General features: G+C 41.6%; 1 protein-coding gene across 2 annotated transcripts; it reads right to left on the bottom strand.

The window, feature by feature from the left end:
- Nucleotides 1-640: 640 nt before the first annotated feature.
- On the bottom strand, nt 641-22,190 carry SNAPC3 (small nuclear RNA activating complex polypeptide 3). Of its 2 annotated transcripts, none has more exons than XM_027742375.2 (9): nt 21,955-22,190; nt 15,328-15,405; nt 14,016-14,100; nt 11,958-12,062; nt 11,305-11,454; nt 8,122-8,204; nt 6,738-6,902; nt 5,608-5,715; nt 641-3,952 (listed from the first exon to the last, which is right to left on the bottom strand). In XM_027742375.2, the coding sequence occupies exons 1-9, from the start codon at nt 22,173-22,175 to the stop codon at nt 3,805-3,807; spliced, it is 1,143 nt and encodes a 380-aa protein (XP_027598176.2). In that variant the 5' UTR covers nt 22,176-22,190; the 3' UTR covers nt 641-3,804. The 2 variants fall into 2 exon arrangements, with proteins under 2 accessions (XP_027598176.2, XP_039241580.1); XM_039385646.1 differs by lacking the exon at nt 21,955-22,190 and adding an exon at nt 17,533-18,057.
- Between the last annotated feature and the right edge of the window lie 303 nt (nt 22,191-22,493).

Here is a 22,493-nt window from a genome sequence, read left to right as displayed (position 1 = left end):
AGCCTCACACTCATGAATGACTGCACAAAACACAGTGGCAGTCAGTTACAGTAGCACTTTGTAGGAACACCTTGGCTGCCTTGGAAATTAAAGTCCCAAGCTGCAGGCACTTACAAAGGTTAATGATTAAATACTGAAGCCTCTTTACAAAGCAGAACCCACTGACGTGATTACTGGAAGTTAAAACACGTCTTGGAAAGATCTTTCAGTTCAAAGCAGTATAATTAAGATTTTGAATACAGCAGTTTCCCACACTAAGTAAAAAACATGCAAATAGTTACTAAATGCTAAAATTGCTTGCAAAGCTTTTCATGTGCAAAATGAGTATGTGCTTGTGTAATGAAATGGAAGGTGTTTATATACCCCAAATGAATAGCCTTCAGGTCTTGAAGAGGGTACCTCAAGTCAAACCTGCAAGTTCAGTCACCATGGCAGCTCCCCAGTACGAAACTGTCTTTGGCAGATGGGCACAATGATTGGCCTCCACAGATTTTGAGTTTTGGCAATCTCCAGCACTTCACAACAAACTGCTCTTAAGGGGAACTACTGACATGGCTGTACAGCTGACCATCAGACAAGCAGCATTCTCATTCAGTTTCCAAATACAGATAATTACTATACAGTGGATTTTTCATGTTTCCACATTAGTCACGAGGTGTATTTTATTGAAACCTTAAGAAACTAAAACAACTTTCACTGTAACCCTTGAACCTGTTTTTGTAAAGATGTTAATGGAAATCCTCACATAAGCACTTTTCAATTTTGACCATCCCTTTGTATCAAGCCCCTTATACCAAAAAAAAAAGAGGTACTGTGTTATTGAAAAGGATGCCAAATCCACCTAATTTTCACACAAGTGTTTTAGAGCTAACACATCTGTCACATCTGTTTCAGAGATAATGGGTCCCCATGCTGCTGCTTCAGTTGAGATGGATGCAAAGATGAAGCTCCTGATTGTGTCATACTCTGTCCATGCAGCTGCTTGGGCTTTTACTGTCTGAATTTACTGCCTGTTTACAAACCAGAACTAACCTAAATTCACAAAATCTGACTGACTCTGACTGACTGACTTGGAAGGTCAAATCACCTTCCAAGATGCCTGAGTGTCTTTGAACTGTGTCTCTTGAAAGATACAAATATAATTTATGAGAGTTGAGACCGACTAGGCAGTCAAACTTAAGTTTCACAAGGAATAAGGCTGATTCTTTCTGAAGAAAGAAATCACAGCTATGCACAAAATTTAAAGCAAAGTTAGCTGTGACAGCAGCATCCTTACTTCAAGAATCAAGTTCACTACAGCTTAAAATACTGTGCAACCCTACTGAGTTGCTCATCATTCAAGTACATGGGGCTTTTGGAGTAACATTGTAAGTGCCAGATTACCACTGGGAAGTGACACTGTATATATGAGTCACATTTTGTTTTGGAACTTCACAGCAGCAGTAAATCAAAGGAACATCTCCTCTTCCTCAGTATAAGAAACAGAGTTTTGTATCACCATCTTGTCAGCAAGGCAAAAACTTTGATGAGGGAAAGAATCTCCAAGACCTTTGGGAAGTTTGAAATAACTTGAAGAGGTTCGTGCTGCCTAATAACCAAATGTTTAAAAAAGATCAAAGCAAAAAGCCACCCACAAGTTCAGGTTAATGCTTTTGAGATTAAACTACTAAACACACAGAGGAGGGATTATAAAAAAAAAAACTTTCTCATTTTACATCATGAACTAATAAAGCTGCTTTGAAGTTCTGATCACCAAAAAACTCACAGCATTTAACAAGTTGCTAAAACACAAATACCCAGCTGGTGTCATAAAAATTTAGTTACAGACACTGAGTGCTGTGCTGGATTTCACTTAGAGGACTAATTCAGAAAGACATGTCAAATCAAGACCAGACCCAGTTGTCCTGTGACAGCTTCTGGGAAGTATCTTTAAAAACTGTGACTTCACGTAACCTTTTTGTTTCCTTTGTTATTTAAATTAAATCATTAAATATGAAGTAGGACCAGGTCACACAAACAGCGAGCTTCTAATAAGAGTTCTCTGTTTTGTAGTTAAGCACTGAATGCTCCTAACTCCCACACCCAGAGTGTGGCCAGCTTCTCTCTGCCTGACTGGAAGTATGGCACTGGCCCTCTAAAATTTCTTAATTTGCAGGGACACCAATTTTGAAATAGATTTGACAGCAACTTTTTTAATGGAAAGAAGGTAAGTGGGTTGGGTGAGAGAGCATACTGAGGCAAATTATTTTAATGAAAGAATAAACTCACATTTTGGCCACTCCCTTTTGCCTACAGCTAAAGGAAGAAACCCCCAGACAAAAACCTGACTGCATAGAACTTATGCTGAACTCAGCATAAGAAGCCATCAAACAAGCAAACAATATATTTAGAAATTATGCCAGCTGTCTTTATGATCCGAGATCCAATACTGAAGAGGACTGGAAAGAGGAGGCAAATACTGCAGCTGCAGTTGCAACCAGAGCTGTGTTGCGGGGGCTTTTTAAACATCAGCACCACAAAGCAGTCTAGTCCCAGCAGCTGGACTTGCAACAGTTGTGGTGGGCAAGGCACTCCGTTTTTTGCAGATTCCTGTAGGATAAAAGAACTATCACCATCTGCTGTTATCAGTGCTTGATTTACTAAAATACAACAGCTGGCTGGCTTACAAGCAGAAAAAAAAAACTAACCTTTTTTCTTTTGTTCCTAAAAAAAGCACAGATTTATATTCATGTGACCTAATACACCACCAGAAAGCAGACAGGTATATGAGTGATCACTGGAGTCCTGCAAATGCTCAAGATACCTTTGTTTCAGGACATCTAAGATAATCAAGTAAGCTCTGGAAGAATCTGCAGCTACAGGACCTGAACAGAATTCAGTTTGTCATTTTGCTGTATGCAGATTGTCAGAGTAGGCTGTCTTTACACTAATGAGAATTAGCTGAGGTTTTCAAAAGAAAAGCAGTTAGCACTACAAACTTTCCTAAACTGCAAAGAACTCCAGTAATAATCCTCTTAACTCCAGAAGACTTTAAAAAAAAGTACATTCTGTCTTGACAGAGCTTCAGTTTAACATCAGACTACAGGAAGTACAAATTGGTCACATTTTAATAAAAAACATCATTACTTACAGTAACAGAATACTTCAAAAAAAGTGCACAGTGAACACTGTGCACTGCAAACAGTTAACAAAATTATTTGAAAGGCAGGCTACAGTTCATTAATCAGTGAAATGTAGTTTATTCTTCACAGAATGAGTCCTCAGAGTCACAAACCATGGACAGCAGTAGCTTACAGATTGGAAGCACCCCCATTTGCAGGCAAGATCCAAGAATTTAACCGTAATTCTGAGCTGCTTTCTCAGAAAGCATTCTCCTCCCTACAAATTCAGTGCCCTGCACCCCTATTCATAGATGATGAGTTTTCAAGGTAAGATGTCCATGTTCTCATCCTGGGAGGTTTACAGATCCTTGGATGCACAGAACTCCTCAAAATCATGGCTCTTTTGCCAGGCGTTCTCTTCTTAAACATCTGTATTTTTAGTCCATAGTCTCCAAACCGCTGTAATGTTGTAAAAGTGTATTATATTTTTCCATGCTAACTTAGCTTTTACAATCATACTTAGAAAGCATAACAGAAAGACTTCAAGTGCAAAGGGCTCCTTCCACCTCAGGGCAGAGGGTTACAAACCTAACCCAAAACCCAGCAGTATGCTCAAAACTCAAGCTCTCCAGTGGTTTTAACAGCCAGAGCAACAGATTCAACAATGTAGTTTTCACTGAATTCACTCTGGCACATGGCAGTTTCAGTTGAAAATCCCAGGATCAACATAAGGATATGCAAGAAACTCCCCCAGTTTATTGCCTTCTGCATCATAATGGAGCATCCGAAAACAAACATCACAGAAGAAACAAGGATCCTCTGGTGCCAGACTGTCTCTGTTGGTTACCCACCTGCAGGTTACAAAACACAAGTGTTTTTCACGAGTCCAACACATTTGTGACAAACATCTCAACATTTTACTTACAGTTGGGGATGGCAGCACCAAACATCAGTAATATTATACAGAGCAGGTACTACCAATATTGCATATTTCCCACTCCAGGCACACAGCTTATTTCCAAACTCCACACCCATTCACTGTCAATCCCAGCTGCTACAGCAGCACTTCTGAGGAACTCCTCAAACCTGCATAGCTGGTAGAGTGCCTCAGAATAAAAAATTAAAAGGAATCTTCTGTCCACCCTGTGGCCATTTAAGTCACCCTGTTTTCCATTAATGTAAGAAACTGTGATACAGAGCAGACGTGACTGACCTAAACTACTTTGAGAAGTAACGAAATCCATTTATGAGTCTAAAAGTAGGACCTGGATGATGCAGACAAGAAAGGAGAGGACTGCTGCACACTCCACAAGCACTGAAGTTACCATGAACACAAGTTAACATGTAAAAGGAGGGCCTGCCATGTCACTGAGCAACTAATTTATGCTCTGACTCTAAAGGTCATTAACAGCTGTAGTGATTACAGATGCTATCTGTAAAGATTAGAACACACAGGACAGCCAGCCAAAGCAGCTCTGCTGTCCATGGTTTATCATGTCCTCACTTATGCTTAGTGCATAATTCTGGTTTTAATTTCATGAATTTACACCACCTCTGGTAATGCCCTCCCCACCCCATCTTTCCACCATACTGACCTTTGGCTCCACCTCCCCTTATGGCCAAATGCCTCCCAGATTACAGCCACTTGTAATGGCATCCTAGGGGCTCTGCTAGGAACACTAGGATGGGCTCCCACCACAAAGGGAATTGGCTCTTTGCCTGATTCCAGGGAAGTCTAAGGCCAAACAAGCAAGATAGCAAAGATGCAGCTGCTGTGTCAAACTAAGGCTGAGAGCATAAGCTACCCTGGGGGGAAAAAAAAAGGGCAAAAGGTGATTTTGCAAATAAATCTTTCAGACCTATAAAATCAGGGAGCCCAGCCTAGTCTATGAAACTCCTTTAGAGGAATTTCCACTGTCTATTAAAGTCTTTTTCATATCTAAATTAAAGAGCATAAAGAACACCATATTCACATACTCCTCTCTTAACTGCAGAAAATCTGCATCACAAGAAGTTCCTTCAAGTACTACAGAGCACACAGTTTTCAGGTAGAGGTTAGGAGTTTCCTGTGGAAAAAGTTGCATGCCTTTTAAAAATCTCTAGATCTTACTATATTAGACAGATCTATTCTTGCTTAGATGCCAGATTAAACAAAAGCTCTGTATGACTTCTGGTAAATGCATTTGCAACACATGTCTTGCAAAGGGGGAAAATGCAGCATTACTTTCAAAAGTAACTGATTGAGAGCCGAGCTCTATGTATGCAACACAATATGAGCCAAATAATTAGCCTTTTCATCATTTTAGTTCTTTTGAACCTCCTGAATCATCAACCCCAAAAGAACGCTACCTGCAGGAGGCCTTTTCCTAGTTAGAGAGAGAACTGCTCAAAGAGTGAAGATTATTATTATCATTATTATGAAATACATACAGAGCTTTGATTTCTACTTTATCAGCACCTAGAGAGACTTATTTAAGAAGATAATAGAATCGAGAATGTAGCATACCTTGCTGTGTACATTTTGCACACAAAGCATTTTCTGGTACATAGCCAGTGTTTCTTGATTAGCAAGGGATATAGGTTCCTGTCCAGACAGTCATTGTGATGAATGAGCCTTGAGGGAAATACATAATATACAATAAAGACTCTGCCACACTGGAATTTATCTGATGATAAGCACAGACATTGAATATGGTATGATTTAAATTCCTGTGTAAACTCTGACTAGATTTCTGCTTAACATTCCTTGACACAGAAGAAAATTTGGAGATAGACTGCTAGTTGCACCATCTGTGGATTTTATAGTCACAAGTAAACTCAGTTTGCACACTAACTCAGAAGTCTTCAGATCATCTGCTGTATATGGTCTTTTCAAAGCTTTTATCTCCTACACAGGCTAACAGACTATTACCAGGTGAATCTCTAGAGGTTCATAATCCTGAGATCATCTACTTGCAACACCTATACCAGTCTTTGGGTTGTATTCCTCTTGGGAGGCACCATATATTATCAATGCTTTGTTACATCAGGCTCCTGGGAACTGAAAATGACCTGTCACGCACTACAGACAATCCAAGGAGTGCTCTCTACCTGTAATGCACTGAGCAGAGTATACACCATTGTTCTACTGTTGATGTGGTGCCACCTCACAGTCATTACCACCACCTCCTTCCTGCCTATCCACTTCAGCCCACTATTTCAACTCCTCTGTTCCCTTTTCAGTTCCTGCCCCTTAGCTTTAAGCTCACACTAACTAGTCCATTTGAGTCCAGCCAGAGCCTACGCCATTCCACTCCCTGCCATTCCAGAGTCAGTATGTACATCTGCCACACTCTGGCTCCGCATAAAAAGAGCTTTCCCCTGTGAGTGCCATTCCTGTCATACAGCAGTCATACCATGCTAATTAGGAAGAAGTCTTTTTATGCAGATGAAAACAAAAAGCAAGGAAGATTACTCTATTTCAGAGATACTCACATGTGTACGGAATAAAAATTTTAATAAGCCCTGAAGAAGGCAGTAGAATAATCTTAAAGTTAATAAGTTGGTCAAACAAATATTTGGCATTTCATGTCTGAAGTTTGTCTACAGAAGGCTTGCTTTCATTTGCATAAGGACTCCCAAAGAACAGTAACTTACCTTATATCTGTGATTATAATGATGTGCTCACAGTTCCCTTGGTGGCAGAAAAGGTATGGAAAGCCAATTTTAAGGGACACATCATTAAATACATAGTCCTCCATTTTAACAGACTGAAGATTTCCATAGCCTCTGTCATGAGATTCTGACCACTCTATAACTGTTCTGAAAACAGAAAGGCAATCAGCATAGGAATGCTATGAACTGTGAATGCACAGAAAAAGATGCCTTGAGGGACATGCAAGACTCTTCACTGAGACCAGTTAAATGACATAAATCAAAACAACTGACAACATTTTTTAATAACTGAAGGTGATTTCACAGCAATACCACAACCCCACAGCACTGTGCACTGCTCTTGTGGAACATCTGCCTTTAAATCCCCACCAGAGAGTTTCCTGAGGAGTTCTAGTCAGCGTATGCTCCTGATGGCACCCACTCAGGTCAGACTGTTTGCAGCACAACGCTTCTCAAGCAGTCCAGTAATTCCACTTACTAGCAAGTTATTTGGTTCCTTTGGTCAATAACTTTGTTTTAAAGTATTAAAAAACTTTTTGGTTTGTTTTTGTCAAGGAGAAACATAAAGCTGACAACTGCACAGTTACATTTTCAAAATTTAGCACTGGAAGGGCACTGGCCACTCTTTATTTTTTGGTTTTTCAGTACACTCCTACATACAAGGCACTTCAGTTCTACAAGCTGTGTTTGTTATCACAAGCCTTTCTGCAAAGATCATTGTTGCTCATAGACAGAAAGAGAAGTAAAATAACTAATTTCTCTGAAGTCACACAAGAAGTCTGGCAAAACAACAGGGTCCAAACTCAGCTCTTCCATACCAGCCATTTTAAACATTTTGATCTCCTAAATCTCAGAAGTGTAAGCAAGTCCATACTTCCTTAAAATCTCAGATTTCTTTTCTGAACAGTCACACAGTACCAGTGTTGACTTTATCGTGAAGGCATTCAGCATATTTTCAAGACTGAGCAGAACAAGCAACTTTCACACAGCTGAGCCTGTTGTCTCTCTGACCCATCTTCTACCTCACAGTCTTTTGATGGTCATCATAACTAGGGAGGGCACTTAAAAAGTCAGTACAAACTGGTATCTGCCACCTTCCACAGCAATCCCATCCCAACAGAGCAAAACAGGATATGCAGTAAAAAAATGGATTTGTACTCTTCAAAAAGGAAGTGAATGGAAGGAATAAGTAGGGCACGTAAAGTTAAACATCCATGTAAAAATCAATTCAACCTGAAAAGACAGTTATGAAAAGTCCATTCCCACTCTATACTCTAAATATTCCAGTATTTAAAACACAGGAACTAAATAAATTTTCTTTCCCTTAAGGTTTTTCTTAGTCAACGTCTACAAATACTGTACCTACCTGCTCAGATCTCTGCACTCTGGGTATCTTCTATCATTATAGAAGATGCCTTCAAAATAGAAGAAAGCAGATTTGTAGAGATCCTGAGAGACAGAGAGAACTGTTTATATATAACAGTAGTGTCTCATAACATTAGCATTATGAGAGACTAAACACCTTAAACAAGAACATGTCAAAAATCCAAGTATTTTAGGTATCTAAATTATATTAAGAAACCTCATTCTACAGGTTTCTAATAAAAGTTTTGGACTGACTTTAAATGCTGATGTGACAACTAGACTTATATGACTGCCATCTATGCAGCTAACTCTGCTGATACTGTTCTCCAGCCACAGGTTACTTTACTGCTTTTCTCTGATTTCTCTCCCCATCATAGCATTTACAGATTTCTACAAAAACTGCACAAATTAGGTCATTGCATGGCACTGACTTTAGAAAAGATTAATAATATTTTTTAAAAAATTAGCAAGATGTTGACCTTGGCTGGCTACCCAGTTGCTTTCTCACTCCTCTTCCCCAACACAACTGGAGAAAGAAAATAAAACAGGCAAGCTTGTGGGTTGAGATAAAGGCAGTTTAATGAGAAAAAGCAAAGGTTGCATACAGAAGAAAAGCAAAAAAAGGAGATTTATTCTCTATTTCCCACCAGTAGACAATGATCAGGCATTGGAATAAGCTGCTCAGGAAGCGGTGGAATTGCCATCCCTGGGAATGTCGAAAAGGTGTGTGCATGTGGCACTTGGGGATATGGGTTAGTGGAGAACATGGTGACAGTAGGTTAATGGTTAGCTCAGCTTCTGGAGTTGATTTGGAATCTGGTGACTCTTGCACTGCTGGTACAAGTGCCGTGAACTGTTAATTACTTTTGACAGAGGAGAATGGCACAAATGGACTGTCTGCATGTGACAAGCTACATAATTAAGGAAGAATTTTCAAGGGTGTTAGATTTTCTTCTGAGACCCTAGAAGTGACTGGACATTCCAAAATTGCATGTCTGTCTTCTTTATATAGATGTGACCAGGGAGTGCTCCCATGTCATGGTTGTGCGTTTGTTTGTATGTGTGTGCATGGACTTCAATAATTCTCTGTCATTTCAGCAAAAAGTACTTTGTATTCTGATCAGGTGCACTGGGTCTGGCTGGGGTGGAGTCAGCTTCCCTCACAGCAGTCCATGTAATGCGTGCTCTGCATTTTGGTTAGGTAGAGTTGATAATACACTGCTGAGCAGTGCTTGCACAGCTTCAAGGCTGTCTCTCCAGGCCTCCCAAGGCCAGTGGGCTGGAGCTGTGCAAGAGGCTGAGAGGGAATATATTTGGGAGAGCTGATCCAAACTGACCCAAAGGCTATCCCATGTTACATGATGCTGTGATCAGCAGAGAACCGGAGGGAAAGAGGCAGGGGCCATTCATGGTAAAAGAATTTGTCTTCCAAAGCAACCACTATGCATGGTGAGACCCTGCTTCCTAGGAATTGGTTGGACATAGAATAAAGGTTGTAAATGACCTCTAAGATCATAAGTCCAATCATTAACCCAGCCTATGTTCATGCACATGTTCAGCACTAAACCATGCCCCCAAGTGCCATATCCACACATTTTTTGAATGCTTCCAGGGATAGTGACTCCACCACTTCCCTGGGCAGCCTCTTCCAATGTCTGACTGTGGGGAGGAAGAAGCTGAAAACGTAAGATTGGCAAGGTGAAAAGATATCAAATAACGATGTTTTTCTTGACATTGCACAAAACAAGTCATCTTGGTAATGCTACAGGATGGACAAGGGATCAGACTCAGCCAGCACAGGCTTAGGAGGGGCAGGTCCTGTCTGACCAACCTGATCTCCTTTTATGACCAGGTGACACGCCTGGTGGATGAGGGGAAGGCTGTGGATGTGGTCTATCTGGACTTCAGCAAAGCCTTTGACACCGTCTCCCACAGCATACTCCTGAAAAAGCTGGCAGCCCACGGCTTGGACAGGGGCACTCTGTGCTGGGTTAGGAACCGGCTGGAGAGCTGGGCCCAGAGACTGGTGGTGAACAGTGCTGCATCCAGTTGGCGACTAGTGGTGTCCCCCAGGAATGAGTGTTGGGCCCAGTTCTGTTTAATATCTTTATTGATGATTTAGATGAGGGGACTGAGTCCACCATTAGCAAATTTGCAGATGACACCAAGTTGGGGGGGAGCATCGATCAGCTGGAAGGCAGGAGAGCTCTGCAGAGGGACCTGGACAGGCTGGAGAGTTGGGCTGATTCCAATAGGATGAGGTTCAACAAGGCCAAGTGCCGGGTCCTGCACTTTGGCCACAACAACCCCCTGCAGCGCTACAGGCTGGGCACAGAGTGGCTGGAGAGCAGCCAGGCAGAAAGGGACCTGGGAGTTTGGATTGACAGGAGGCTGAACATGAGCCAGCAGTGTGCCCAGGTGGCCAAGAAGGCCAATGGCATCCTGGCTTGGATCAGGAACAGTGTGGCCAACAGGTCCAGGGAAGTGATTCTTCCCCTGTACTCAGCGCTGGTGAGGCCACACCTGGAGTACTGTGTCCTGTTCTGGGCCCTTCAGTTCAGGAAGGATATTGAGGTGCTGGAGCAGATCCAGAGAAAAGCAATGAGGCTGGTGAAGGGACTCAAGCACAAGTCCCTTGAGAAGAGGCTGAGGGAGCTGGGGTTGTTCAGCCTGGAGAAGAGGAGGCTCAGGGGAGACCTCATCACTCTCTACAACTCTCTGAAAGGAGGTTGTAGCCAGGCGGGGGTTGGCCTCTTTTCCCAGGCAACCAGCAGTAGGACAAGAGGGCACAGTCTTAAGCTGCGCCAGGGGAGGTTCAGGTTAGATATTAGGAGGAAATTCTTTACATAGGGGGTAATCAGATACTGGACTGGGCTGCCCAGGGAAGTGGTGGATTCACCATCCCTGGAGGTTTTTAAGATGAGACTGGCTGTGGCACTTAGTGCCATGGTCTGTAACCATGGCAGTGTTGGATCAAGGGTTGGACTTGATGATCTCAGAGGTCCTTTCCAACCCGGCTAATCCTATGATTCTATGATTCTATTTACTTGCAGTGCAACCAACAGGCAATGCAGGTCAATGTAGTGCTGAATAAAAAACAACAAAACAAAACTCTTATCTCCCTCTCTCCTGTATGTTTTCAAAACTCCTTTACAGGTAGAGGTTTCCACATAGAAAGTTTTACCTTGCTGATGTGTTCTGGTGCTTGGTCTGGCTGACTACTGAACTCACCACCTATCTGGAGGTCACTGACACAAGAAATCGAGTCTCTCAGCTCAGTGAGGTTCTGGCTGCCCAGTACAAGGACTGTTTGATAGGGTTTGTGATCTTTATGCTACAAAGGAAACAGCATACAAGATTCAGATAAATTATTACTTGTCAGCATCAGCACTGCTCTTCAGTTGACAGCTTAAGATCATTACTGGCAGCATATGGTGCATCACTTCTCTGTATGAGATTTTAAACAGCATCTAGCCTCAGCTTCCCCTAAGACTGACATTTATTAGTTATATTCAGAAACTCAAAAGTCACATTCTCCACTGCAAAGTGCAGGAAAGATAGAAGGTCTGAGTTCATTTAACAAATCCAGAAAGACTAGTTTTCATGTATTTCGTTTCAGATTTTGAGCTTTCTGTGAAATAAATTAACTACTGAGTAATTACTGTAAAAGTTTTGTTCTGTAAACCACTAACAGAATGAAAGCCAGATTCTGAAAAGCCTTAAGAAATTACCACAGTTGAAGGGTTTACAACACATCTTCAGTGGACTTAGGAAAGCAAGATATTACTTGAGTAGGGAACAGACATCAAAATACAACCTAGAGAATTTAGTACCAACCTTCTGAAATATAACAGGATAGAAGATGTTCAGAGTTAAAAGTAGTTCTCCTTCCTCGACTATATCTGTTGGATTGTCTGGCCTCTTTCCAATTGCATGTGACTCCTGGAAAAATATATACATACACATACATATACCATATTGTCAACCACAAAAAGATCATAGCTTCTGGACAAAAGTCTGAGAAATGCTGTTCTAACCAACTCATTTTTGACTATGTAGCCTTCTGAATTGAAAACAGTCCACTTCCTCCAAGATGGCAAAGTGACAAACTGCTCTAATTACCAGTTTCAAGCATGTTCCTTCATGTCTCAGCTTTGCTACAAGGTAGCTGGCTACTCCTTGGCTATGGAGAGGACCTGCATGAAATAATTAGAGCCTGCTGTCAATCTCCCCTCATGGAACCCATCTGCTACCAACTTCCACTGCTTAATGCTTTGAAATGCTCTTTGAATACTTTCATATGTAAAGGGAGACTGCAACCCTCAAAATGAGAAACACTAACCTAGAAACTAGCCACAGGAACAAGTACATGAAAATTAAAATTAGTGCAACACTTCCTCTTACTGGGGAAGCTAGACATAGCTGGAGGCCACAATTTCTCCAAAATCCAAACCCAAAACCCAGAACTGCCCTTGCCACACTACTATGTTTTAGAAAAGAAGTAAAAGCATCTCTACATTTCCATGCTACTTTGTGTTAAGACATAGCCCAGCTGTAAGAATGAGAGAGGGCACTTTTATGTGGCAGTTTCCTCCTTTTCCAACAAATCAAGAGAAAATACTGACTGCACAAGCACTTCCCAGTAGCATGGACTGTTCCTCAAATTTAGTAAGAGGAACATGTACTCCTATGAGACTTCAGAGATACTTGGGCTCTAATGCTTCCATCTCCCTTCTTCATGCAAGACGTTCCAAACTTGTGTTTCTTACTGTTCTCATCCTGTACGAGGACACCAACCAGCTCTGACACACAAACCAGTTACCACTGCTTGCTTAAAGGATGCAATAACTGACCATGTGCTCATTCTTCAGAAATAGTAGTAAGACACCACTCACTGAAAGCCTTTATGAAGGTTTCTGGTGCAAATATTTTGTCACATATTCCTCAGGCTAAGAGAACAGCACAGCTGTTGCATCATGCTGTTTATATAATGTGCCTGGGTCTCTGAACAGCTGAAACATGATAACTCATGACAGACCAGGAAATGTCAACGGGAAAAAATGTTTAGGAGTCACATGAGGCTCCTTCCTCACTATACCCCTGTCCCTAATTTTTTCAGTAATTCATGGCTTGCTTGTTCCAGTCATGGACTTCAGCACTTTGCTGTCCCTGGAAGAGTTCAAAGAATGTTTAGATGTGGTGCTTAGGGACATGATTTAGTGGCGGACCTGTGAGTGTTAAGGTAATGGTTGGGCTTGATGATCTTAGATGACTTTTCCAACCTTAATGATTCTATGAACCTACGAAAATTTATGAAATTAAGTTTTCCTGTTTATGACTTCAATGGTTGTGAGGAAATCATAAAAAAAAAAGGTACTAAACACAATTAAAGAAATTCCAATATGCCTTTTGAGGGGTTGATTACTACAGTCCTGTTTCTTGACAGTTCAAAATGGCTGAAAAACTTGCGTTACAAAGCTCAGAATTAGAAATTTACTGCCACCATGCTGGCACTGTCTTCCTCTACAGAAACTAGCTCACCAACACATTAAAGCTTTGTTTCCAACACAGGTCTCCAGGAGCAAAAACACTATGTATTTTATCTAGCTCTATGATAAGTTCACACGATACCCAGCACACTTGATCCTGTACAAAAGGCTTCAGTATTAACCAAATAAAAGTAGTCATACAGTGATAATGAGCTGGAATTCCTTCTTAGCTAGGTTCTAATCACCTCTAAGGAGCAGACTTCCTATCTTTAACCTTAATCATTACCTGCAAACTTGTATCTGCAAACCAACCTTTTCAGTGTACATTTCATAGTGACGGAAAAAAAACCAACCAGAAGTTGGATTTTGGCTGTCTTGAGAGCCTGTGAGGTGACAGGGAACTTACCATCTCATAGGCAAGAGTTTCTTGTCTGCAAGCTCGATCCACAATAATTGTTTCTTCTCTCCTCTCTAAGGCCTTCTTTCTAATTCTGAGGGGCAGAAACACAAGACAAAATTTCATTCAACAACTTTCATGCAGAATCTCTAGGTATATTTTTAAATGACACAAGCTACCACAGAGCAGCTGTCGAAGAGCAAGATTCCTGTCTGTCTTAGTATGACAGACTAACTTAAAATACTAGTCTCCCGATTCTCATAAAACCTGATAGTGCACAGGCTAGCTTGTGGACTTCAGCTTGCGTTTCTCCTTCCCCTTATGTGCAAGTTACAGGTTGTTTGTGGGCAGTTTTACATTTACAAGAAATAACAGCAAAATGTTGTTTGAAGAGGCTGTCTTAGAAAAGAACACTACCTTTGAGGAAGCTGTTTCAACTATCCCTTCCACGCTTCAAAAAACCCTGGATTCATGTTCAAGCAAAACACAAGGAAAAAAACCCCACAAATATTCTCAGGCCCATGGCATAGACTTTAAAAAAAACCTCAGTAGCATTTGTACAAGAAAGAGTATCGTACACAGAATACCTACTAAAATACATATATTTAACCACTGCATGAACAAATCCTCAACTTCCAGGACAAGTCTACTTACCCTCTAAACCTTCCTAATGGTTTTCAGTAACAATCAGACTTAACAGTGATCACAATCTTAACATATTTCTTTACATCAGTACTATGTAAAGTACAGCAAATCCCTGAACTGGCCAAGTAGGAGTTCAAAGTTCTCTAACTGATGGAAACTTAATATATATTGCTTAACCTCTGAAATGCACTAGTAGTATCAATGAATTCTATACAGAGTGGGTTCAGATAAAGAGGTTATTTGGTTACTGCATCAGCACTTAACACTCTGGCTGTTTCAATGTGACTTTGCGTTAATAAAGGCAAAACCTACAGATTTCTTTCATAAGGCTTTGGAGGAACCTCACACACATGATAATGAGAAGTCCTCTGCATGCTCCAAACTTAGTTGTTATTTCAGAAGTATTTAGGTCCAGAAATCCTAAGCTTTTCCATTATGTTCCAAAGATGGAACATTCTATATATCTTAATAAAAAATTCCTAGGCAACATTCAAGCAGAAGGCTCATACCAATTATCCTATCACAATCTGGTGTTTCTGGCCTTAGAGTTTTTCTGCACACTTTCTCAGAAAACACACCATTGTATGGAAAGAGAACAAGCAGCCAGCCATACTTCTGTGCTTGTTTTCAACTCCACCCCAAATAAGGGTAGTGTGAGTGTACCATAACAACATACCGAAGAGTTAGCAGACTGCTATCTTCAGAAATAACATCTGGGTCCTCTTCTTTATCAGAAGACATTAACATATCAATGCTAGAACAAAAAAGAAAATAATTAATATACATTTTTTCTCACCTCATTACGAAAATCAGTTAATCTATCCTTAAAAGGAAAAAAGAGAGCAAAATGTGAATAAACAAGATATAGCTTTTATAGCCTAAATCAGGGCAAAAGGGCAGTATGGTTGTTAAGATAAAGAACCAGAAGACAAAGAGTCCTGGCCTTTATATCTGGTTTTCACAGAGATTGGGTAAATCCTATCTCTATTTTGCATTCTGTCTTAATGGAGCACAGCTGTCTCCAGAGGTTTAACAAGCCCTCTAAGTTCAAAATGTGCGCCCAATACCTTGTATGAAGTAAAAATGCCACTTTTTCAAATCTCGTGCACCTACTCTGATGTTCTGATGCTATATGGCACAAGAGATTCAACCGAAACAAATTAAGAACCTCAATGTGTATGGCAAAGCTAACACCCCTGCTCAAGTACAAACATGGGCAAGCCACCATTTTTACATGAGCTGTTGTAGCTCTATTAAGGCACTAATTATGCCCCATTTCTTCCAGTAGGAGTAAGACAATACTTCTGCCAGAAGCGACAGGTCCACTCTACCTTGTATCCTCTTTTCCATCCTCAGCCCCTTTTCATCCTCACTTTTCTTGTGTTTGCAAAGGTCCACAAACAGATTAAGTGATGCAGGTTTCAGATGAGTCATATTAATAATATCAATTTCCTTTTTAGAAACATACAGAGTAATTCTGACTCAAAGACAGTATTAGTTTCATAGAATCACCGAATCATGGAATGGTTTGGGTTGGAAGAGATCTTAAAGATCATATAGCTCTAACCCCCACACCAACGGCAGGGCCACCTTCTACTAGACCAGGTTGCTCAGGGCCCCCTTCAACCTCGCCTCAAACACTTCTAGGGATGGGGCATTCCACAGCTTTTCTGGGCAACCTGTTCCAGTGCCTCACCACCCTCAAAGTAAAGAACTTCTTCCTAATAACCAATCTAAATCTAGAGTTATCCTCTTTGATTTCGCATGGTCTGTGGAATGGCAGAAGTATGAGAAGCAGGGACCTGAAGGCGGCTTCACCACTGGGTTCCATTTATGGATTCCCATTTCAGGTTGTACAGTGCTGCACACCAGATTCAAGGGAATAGTATATGCAATCCCTCCCTCTGCGGTCCTTCCCAGCAGCATTTTCTAGTAATCACAAAAGAATTTTATCTCAAGCTTAAAAATAGTCTGAGAAAAAAATATTTAAAACAGAGAAGTTCCACCTGCTTTGAATCAGACTTGATTGCTTTTGTCTCTCCACTTTTGCACACTATATAAGGGCAGGGCTTATACCACTGCCTAAGTCGATCTGCAGTTTGAATCCCAGCAAACTCTTGTGCAAACCCATTTCTTTATGGGACAAATACATGACTAGTGAAGTCCAGGAAAAACGTTTGAACTGTACCATTTATTCTCAATACAATTTATTATTTCATTATATTTGTCTTCATTATAATCTTATAATGTTCCCCATGTCAACAATGCTATGAATGAAGTAATGAATAACCCTTTAGAGTCAAAATGCACAGGAATATGCCGTGATTGAGAAATAGAAGTCTGGAATCAACTGTTATCAGCTGACAATAAGTAAAAGTCAGACAAAATTTTGGTTGTGGGTAGAAGGCCTTGTTCTAAGGAGCCAATAGAGTCACTCTGTATTCACAATAATTTGAATTTATTATTGTTTAGTTAGTCTCTTACCATCCAACAGTATACGAAGTTTTAACCTTTCTGTTTTACAGATTTCATCCCAAACAGAAAATAATTTTTTTAAGTTACTGAGAAAAGGGGATTCATTCAGAAGCACCATTTTAAAAGGAACTACGCAGCAATCAGCTACAACCTCCTGGAAATAGAATCAACTTAGATTCTCACTTGAGGAAGTGGAGGCAGAGACAACTGAGTCGTGTATCAAGTGCAGAATGTACCACAGCTGAGAAACAGTAATTTAACTAACATAAAGAAGGAGAATAGCACTTTGGAGAACACTAGTCTTTCAAATGGCGCTATTCTCCATGCAGCATAGAGTCACGTTATGAACAGCTCACCTAATGAAGGAAAGCACATCCCCCAACGCACAAAGCGACTCACAACTCACCTTTTCTGTAGAATTGACAGCATGTCTAGATTATTTAAGTCTTCCTGCATGTGGATCAGTGATCCCATTCACCAAAGAGCCCTTGTCACTTGAAGACCTAACATTTTGAAGAAATGACTATGTATTCCGTTCTTTAAACATCACATATGTTACTTGCATTGAAAATGTCTATTACCTATCATTGTGAAGTTTCACTTGCAACAAAGGTGACAGTTTCCCATTTCCCTTCTGTCCATACAATGTCAGAACTCACCATCAGTACTTGTGATTTCCTTCCTTCCACTGCCAGAGGCCAGGGATTTCTGGTTGTGGCATCCATACCGTGCTCACTAATTGCCTGCCTCAGGAAAGTAACTAACATTCCCCAGAATACAGGGAATTACAACAGACACTGTGTAAAGTAGTTGGCATGTAAGCTGCTTCTTCTCTATCCTTGTAAGGAGAGAAAGGTAGCTAGTGCAAAGAGGAACTGCCACTGAACCTCTGACAAGTTCCGTGGACCCTTCTAAGCCCTGATAGCACAATTTCTCACTCCTGAAAAGTCAGAAACCCTCAATTTCTAAAGGAAAAGCCATCATTAAAGTTCAGTCTAATAACTCATTACATATGAATTGTAATCATGTGCACTGAAGCCTTGAAAGGCTATGCTACAGTATGGCCTTACACACAGGCCACACTGGAGCTCCTCCTGAGTAACTCCACTGCTGCCAATGGAACCACATAGCCAATATGTGGTCCACGGTCCTGAGGAAACCAGGCTTTACAAATGGAAATTATACGCTGAACCCTCCAGAAATTACGGCTAAGTAATCAGTGCCGTATACCTGAGACAGAAGTGCAGGCAACACAAGGTTTGCACTGGTCACACCTCACTCCTGACTGCCACAAGCAAGGCACAGTACAGTGTCCCTACAGAGACTATTCTCTATGCAAGACAAATACACTCAGAGCACTCCACTACCACAGCGGTGGAAGCATTTGCCAAACTGTTTAATGGAACTCAAGGTGAAGTGTAGTACAGTGATGAGGAACAATCACTGAAGATTTCACTTGAAAAAAACGTGCAAAGTGTTACATGAATTTATGTCTCCTTGAAGGATACTTTAAGGTGGCTAGAAATAAAAAGCCCAGAAGCAACTCTGTGGAAACGTGGACAAGGAAACAGACTACCAATGAAGCCTTTAATCACTGTGACTTTAGTTTTCTCAGAATATTCCAGCAGCACAATGATTTTTCTCAGTTTTAGAAATTCAAAGGTATTTTAGTATTTGGCCTGGTACTTTTGTAATAAGAAGATACAGTGTTCATATTACTCTTTACATTGTACATATTTTAAAGGGAGTACTTTCATCACCTTTGAGACACTAATACCACAAGATATTAAATACTAATACGTTAAGAGGTTAATGCTAGCTTAATGCAGCTTGATAACACATCCCTAGAGATATTTACAACTACCCTTTCTAATAAAACAAGAAGGTCCATTGGGACTGAAGGGAAATAAGGTACCTGCAAGCCTCGCCTCACCTCACCTCACCTAAAATCCACACTGATTTGAGGCTTAGCCTGCCCCATACATGCACACAACAAATCACACAGAAGACAAAACAGAGTAACATAACTCAGCATCTCCAACATTTGAGGACTTCAATCAGTCAAATACCAATAATGAATCCCAAGGCAAACTTCACTCACAGACCACTGAGACATTTGAACAAAACCTAGAACTTTACTCTCCTGACACTTTGGTTATTTAAGAGAATTACTGATGGAATTTCCTAGCTAAGGACACCATTTTCACCAAAATCTGGTGAAAATGCAACCAATCTCCATAATGATTATTTGCATACAACCTGAGCAATACGGAAGGCATTCTTACTGAGTCAAAGGCAAATGAGTGAAGAAGGAAATTTCTTCCTGTATTCTGTTTGCAGGAATGTTTTACAGGAAAAAATAGAAGAAAATAAAATAAAGAAATTAAAAAAAAACAACAACCACAACACACTGAGATGCCCAAAGAGTTAAACAGCATTTAAACATTACACCATTGCTCCTCACCAGAAGACTCTGAATTGTCAAGAATTACTTAAGTGTACACTATGTCACTATATTCTAAATAATATTTAACTATGGATATTGAAAAACTTCATTCTGAGTCCATGAAAGATTCTCTTAATCTAACACTTTTAAAAATAGATTTAGGAGTATCCACATCTTCTCTCTCTTCTACCCAGAGAAAACCTCCTTAATTTGTCAGAAGTTCCCTTAGAAATAATTCATAGTCAGAAAAATCTGTGTTTATATCCAGCATGTGTTCATTTCAGCACCTATAAAGTTATATTTATGCCAATAATGTGATTCCAGGATATCATAGAATAGATCTTGGTGTAGCCCAGTGTTCTCATCTCTTCTCAGGGGAGGAATACGAGCAGCTCAGAGCAGGCAAGTGAAAGGGATCAGAGGTAGTGATTTGAGGTTGGCCAACGCTAAGGAGAGACTCAAGAGGCTAGGGCTATTTAATTTAAAAGCAAAAGTACATGAAGATTAGGGATTGGGATTTCCAGCCTGCGCAGGGGAAAGGTCACACCAGGATGTGCAGGTTTATCTTCATTCTCCTGCAAAGCCAACAAACAGCTGTCAGAATATCAGTTCTCTCCACCTCATAGACTGCCAGTCCTTTTTCCCAAATGACCACTCTTTACTGTACACACAGCATCAGACAGCACTGCTCTGTAACACCAGCAAATGCAGACAGCAGGTGAAATGCAGCAGCTGTAAACTGAAGAAAGCAGAACGGAAGAAAAAAGCAAAATGAATACAGGGAAAAATAGAGAAAGCATGGAAGACCAGCTTGGAATTCAAATGAAAACATCAACAGACAGGATCACTGCAGAGAATAAGCTGCAGCACAGGAGCAATCAAGAGACTATCCCATCTACACTGCGAGAGCTTAGAGAACAATTCCCAAAGTTCCTGCACAGCAGAATACACTCCTTTAAAAGTAATATCAGCCTCTCCTTCTACTAAGCCTAAATGGTAAAAAATTATGCTAGTCACCAGAATTCTGACAGCCAAACCACAAAGCTATACAGATAGGAACAGAACTCTGGCATATCTTCCTTACTGATGAGCTGCAGATAAATCGCAACATGTGATGCTTCCTACAGGAATTACTTCCTGAAATCAGGCCTTTTCTACAGGTGAGAGATGAGTCTCACTATCCATGTGACCTGAAAGCCTTCCAGCTATAGCATGTTACACGCTGCGGCTTCAACCCACATAAAGCACTTGCGTAGCTCTTGACTTCACCACCAGCCCTGAATAAAACAGGTCAGTGGGAACTAAGGACCCAGAGAAGGTCAACAGGTACCGTATGCTGCCAGCTATCTGAACTCATCTAAATGATGTTTCCAAGGGATTCAAACTGAAAGAGCAGGTTTAGTAGATTAGATATTAGGAAGAAATTCTTTACTATGAGGGTGGTGAGGTGCTGGAGCAGGTTGCCCAGAGATGATGTGGATACCCCATCCCTGGAAGTGTTCAAGGACAGGCTAAATAGAGCTCTGAGTAACCTGTTCTAGTGGTAGGCACCCCTTCCCATGGCAGGGAAGTTGGAATGAGATGATCTTTAAGGTCCCTTCCAACCCAAGCCATTCTGTGATTTTATGATTCCATGTTAATACGAACTTATTTCTTCATATCAGGTATATGCTTCATTTCGCAACTGGGGCTTCCTAAAACCACGTAGATGTTCAGATACTTTAAGTTTTACCCAGATAGTTTAAGCAGTACTATGCTGCTAAGTATTTACCTATGTAACTTCTTAAGCGCTGAACTGTTTGGTCACAAATTCAAGACCGTAACATAAAATTTCCACCAGTTGAGCACTATCCTCCAAAAAAACTGTTTTCCTTCTCTCTGGTCCACAGGGACGTCAGCAAAAGACCCGTTGTCAGGAATTGTAGTGACAGGACAAGGAATAATGGGTACAAATTGAAAGAGGGTGAATTTATATTAAACATTAGGCATAAATTCTTTACTGTGAGAGTGGTCAGACGCTGGAACAGCTTGTCCAGGGAGGCTGCGGATGTCAGAACTCTGGCAGTGTTCAAGGACAGGTTGGATGGGGCTCTGAGCAATCTGGTCTGATGGAAGGTGTCCCTGCACATAGCATGGGGGTTAGTACTTATATGGTCTGTAAGGTCCACTGACTCCTTAACATTCTATGATTTACCTGGGCGTTAAACACACGGCACAGGCCCGGAAAAGGCTGCTCTGAACCGTGTTTACTCGAGCACCTCCCACCTCTCCTAAGGAACCGCTGCGGCATCCGAGGGATAGCACCGACCACCTCCCGCCACAGGCGTCCCGCTCGCACCGGCGCCGTAAATCCCCGCCTGGAGACAGCCAGGACTTTCCCACCTGCAGACGGCACGCAGCTCGGCCGCCGTGTCCGCCGCACAGCCCAGCTCCGCCGCCACGGCCGCGTCCGTCTCCTCCTTCTCCTCCTGCGCCGCCGCCAGTGAGAGGTCGGGCGGGCCGAGCTGCCGCCGCCACCCGCGGCCTAGCGCGCCCACGCGGAACGCGCGCGTGCACAGCTCCGCCGACTCGTACTCGGGCGCCATCTCCGCCATGGCCGCCATGGCCGCCGGGCCCGCGGGCCGCACCACCACCGCCGCGCGTCACAGGCTGCGGGCGGGGCCGCCGGGCGGGATAAGGGCGAGCACCGCCCCAGGGGCGGGGAGTGGTGAGGGTGCTGCGGCTCTGAGGTGCTGACGCCGTGCTGGGAGGCGGAAAAGCGCCCGGCAGCGTTCACTAGGGGGAAAAAAAAAAAAAAAAAAAAAAAAACAAAAACAAAACACCAAAACAGCAACGGAAGAAAAAAGTTCTTCAGTCATTAAAACCGCGCCGTGTGCGTGGTTTTACAGGGTGCAAACACTTTCACACGTTTTCACAGAATC

This window comes from Pipra filicauda, unplaced genomic scaffold (assembly GCF_003945595.2).
Source record: "Pipra filicauda isolate LSUMZ 115617 unplaced genomic scaffold, ASM394559v2 scaffold426_size588282_pilon, whole genome shotgun sequence".
Lineage (NCBI taxonomy): Eukaryota > Metazoa > Chordata > Aves > Passeriformes > Pipridae > Pipra > Pipra filicauda.
The sequence above is the reverse complement of the archived record's forward strand: the minus strand, read 5'-3'. Positions and strand labels throughout refer to the sequence as shown.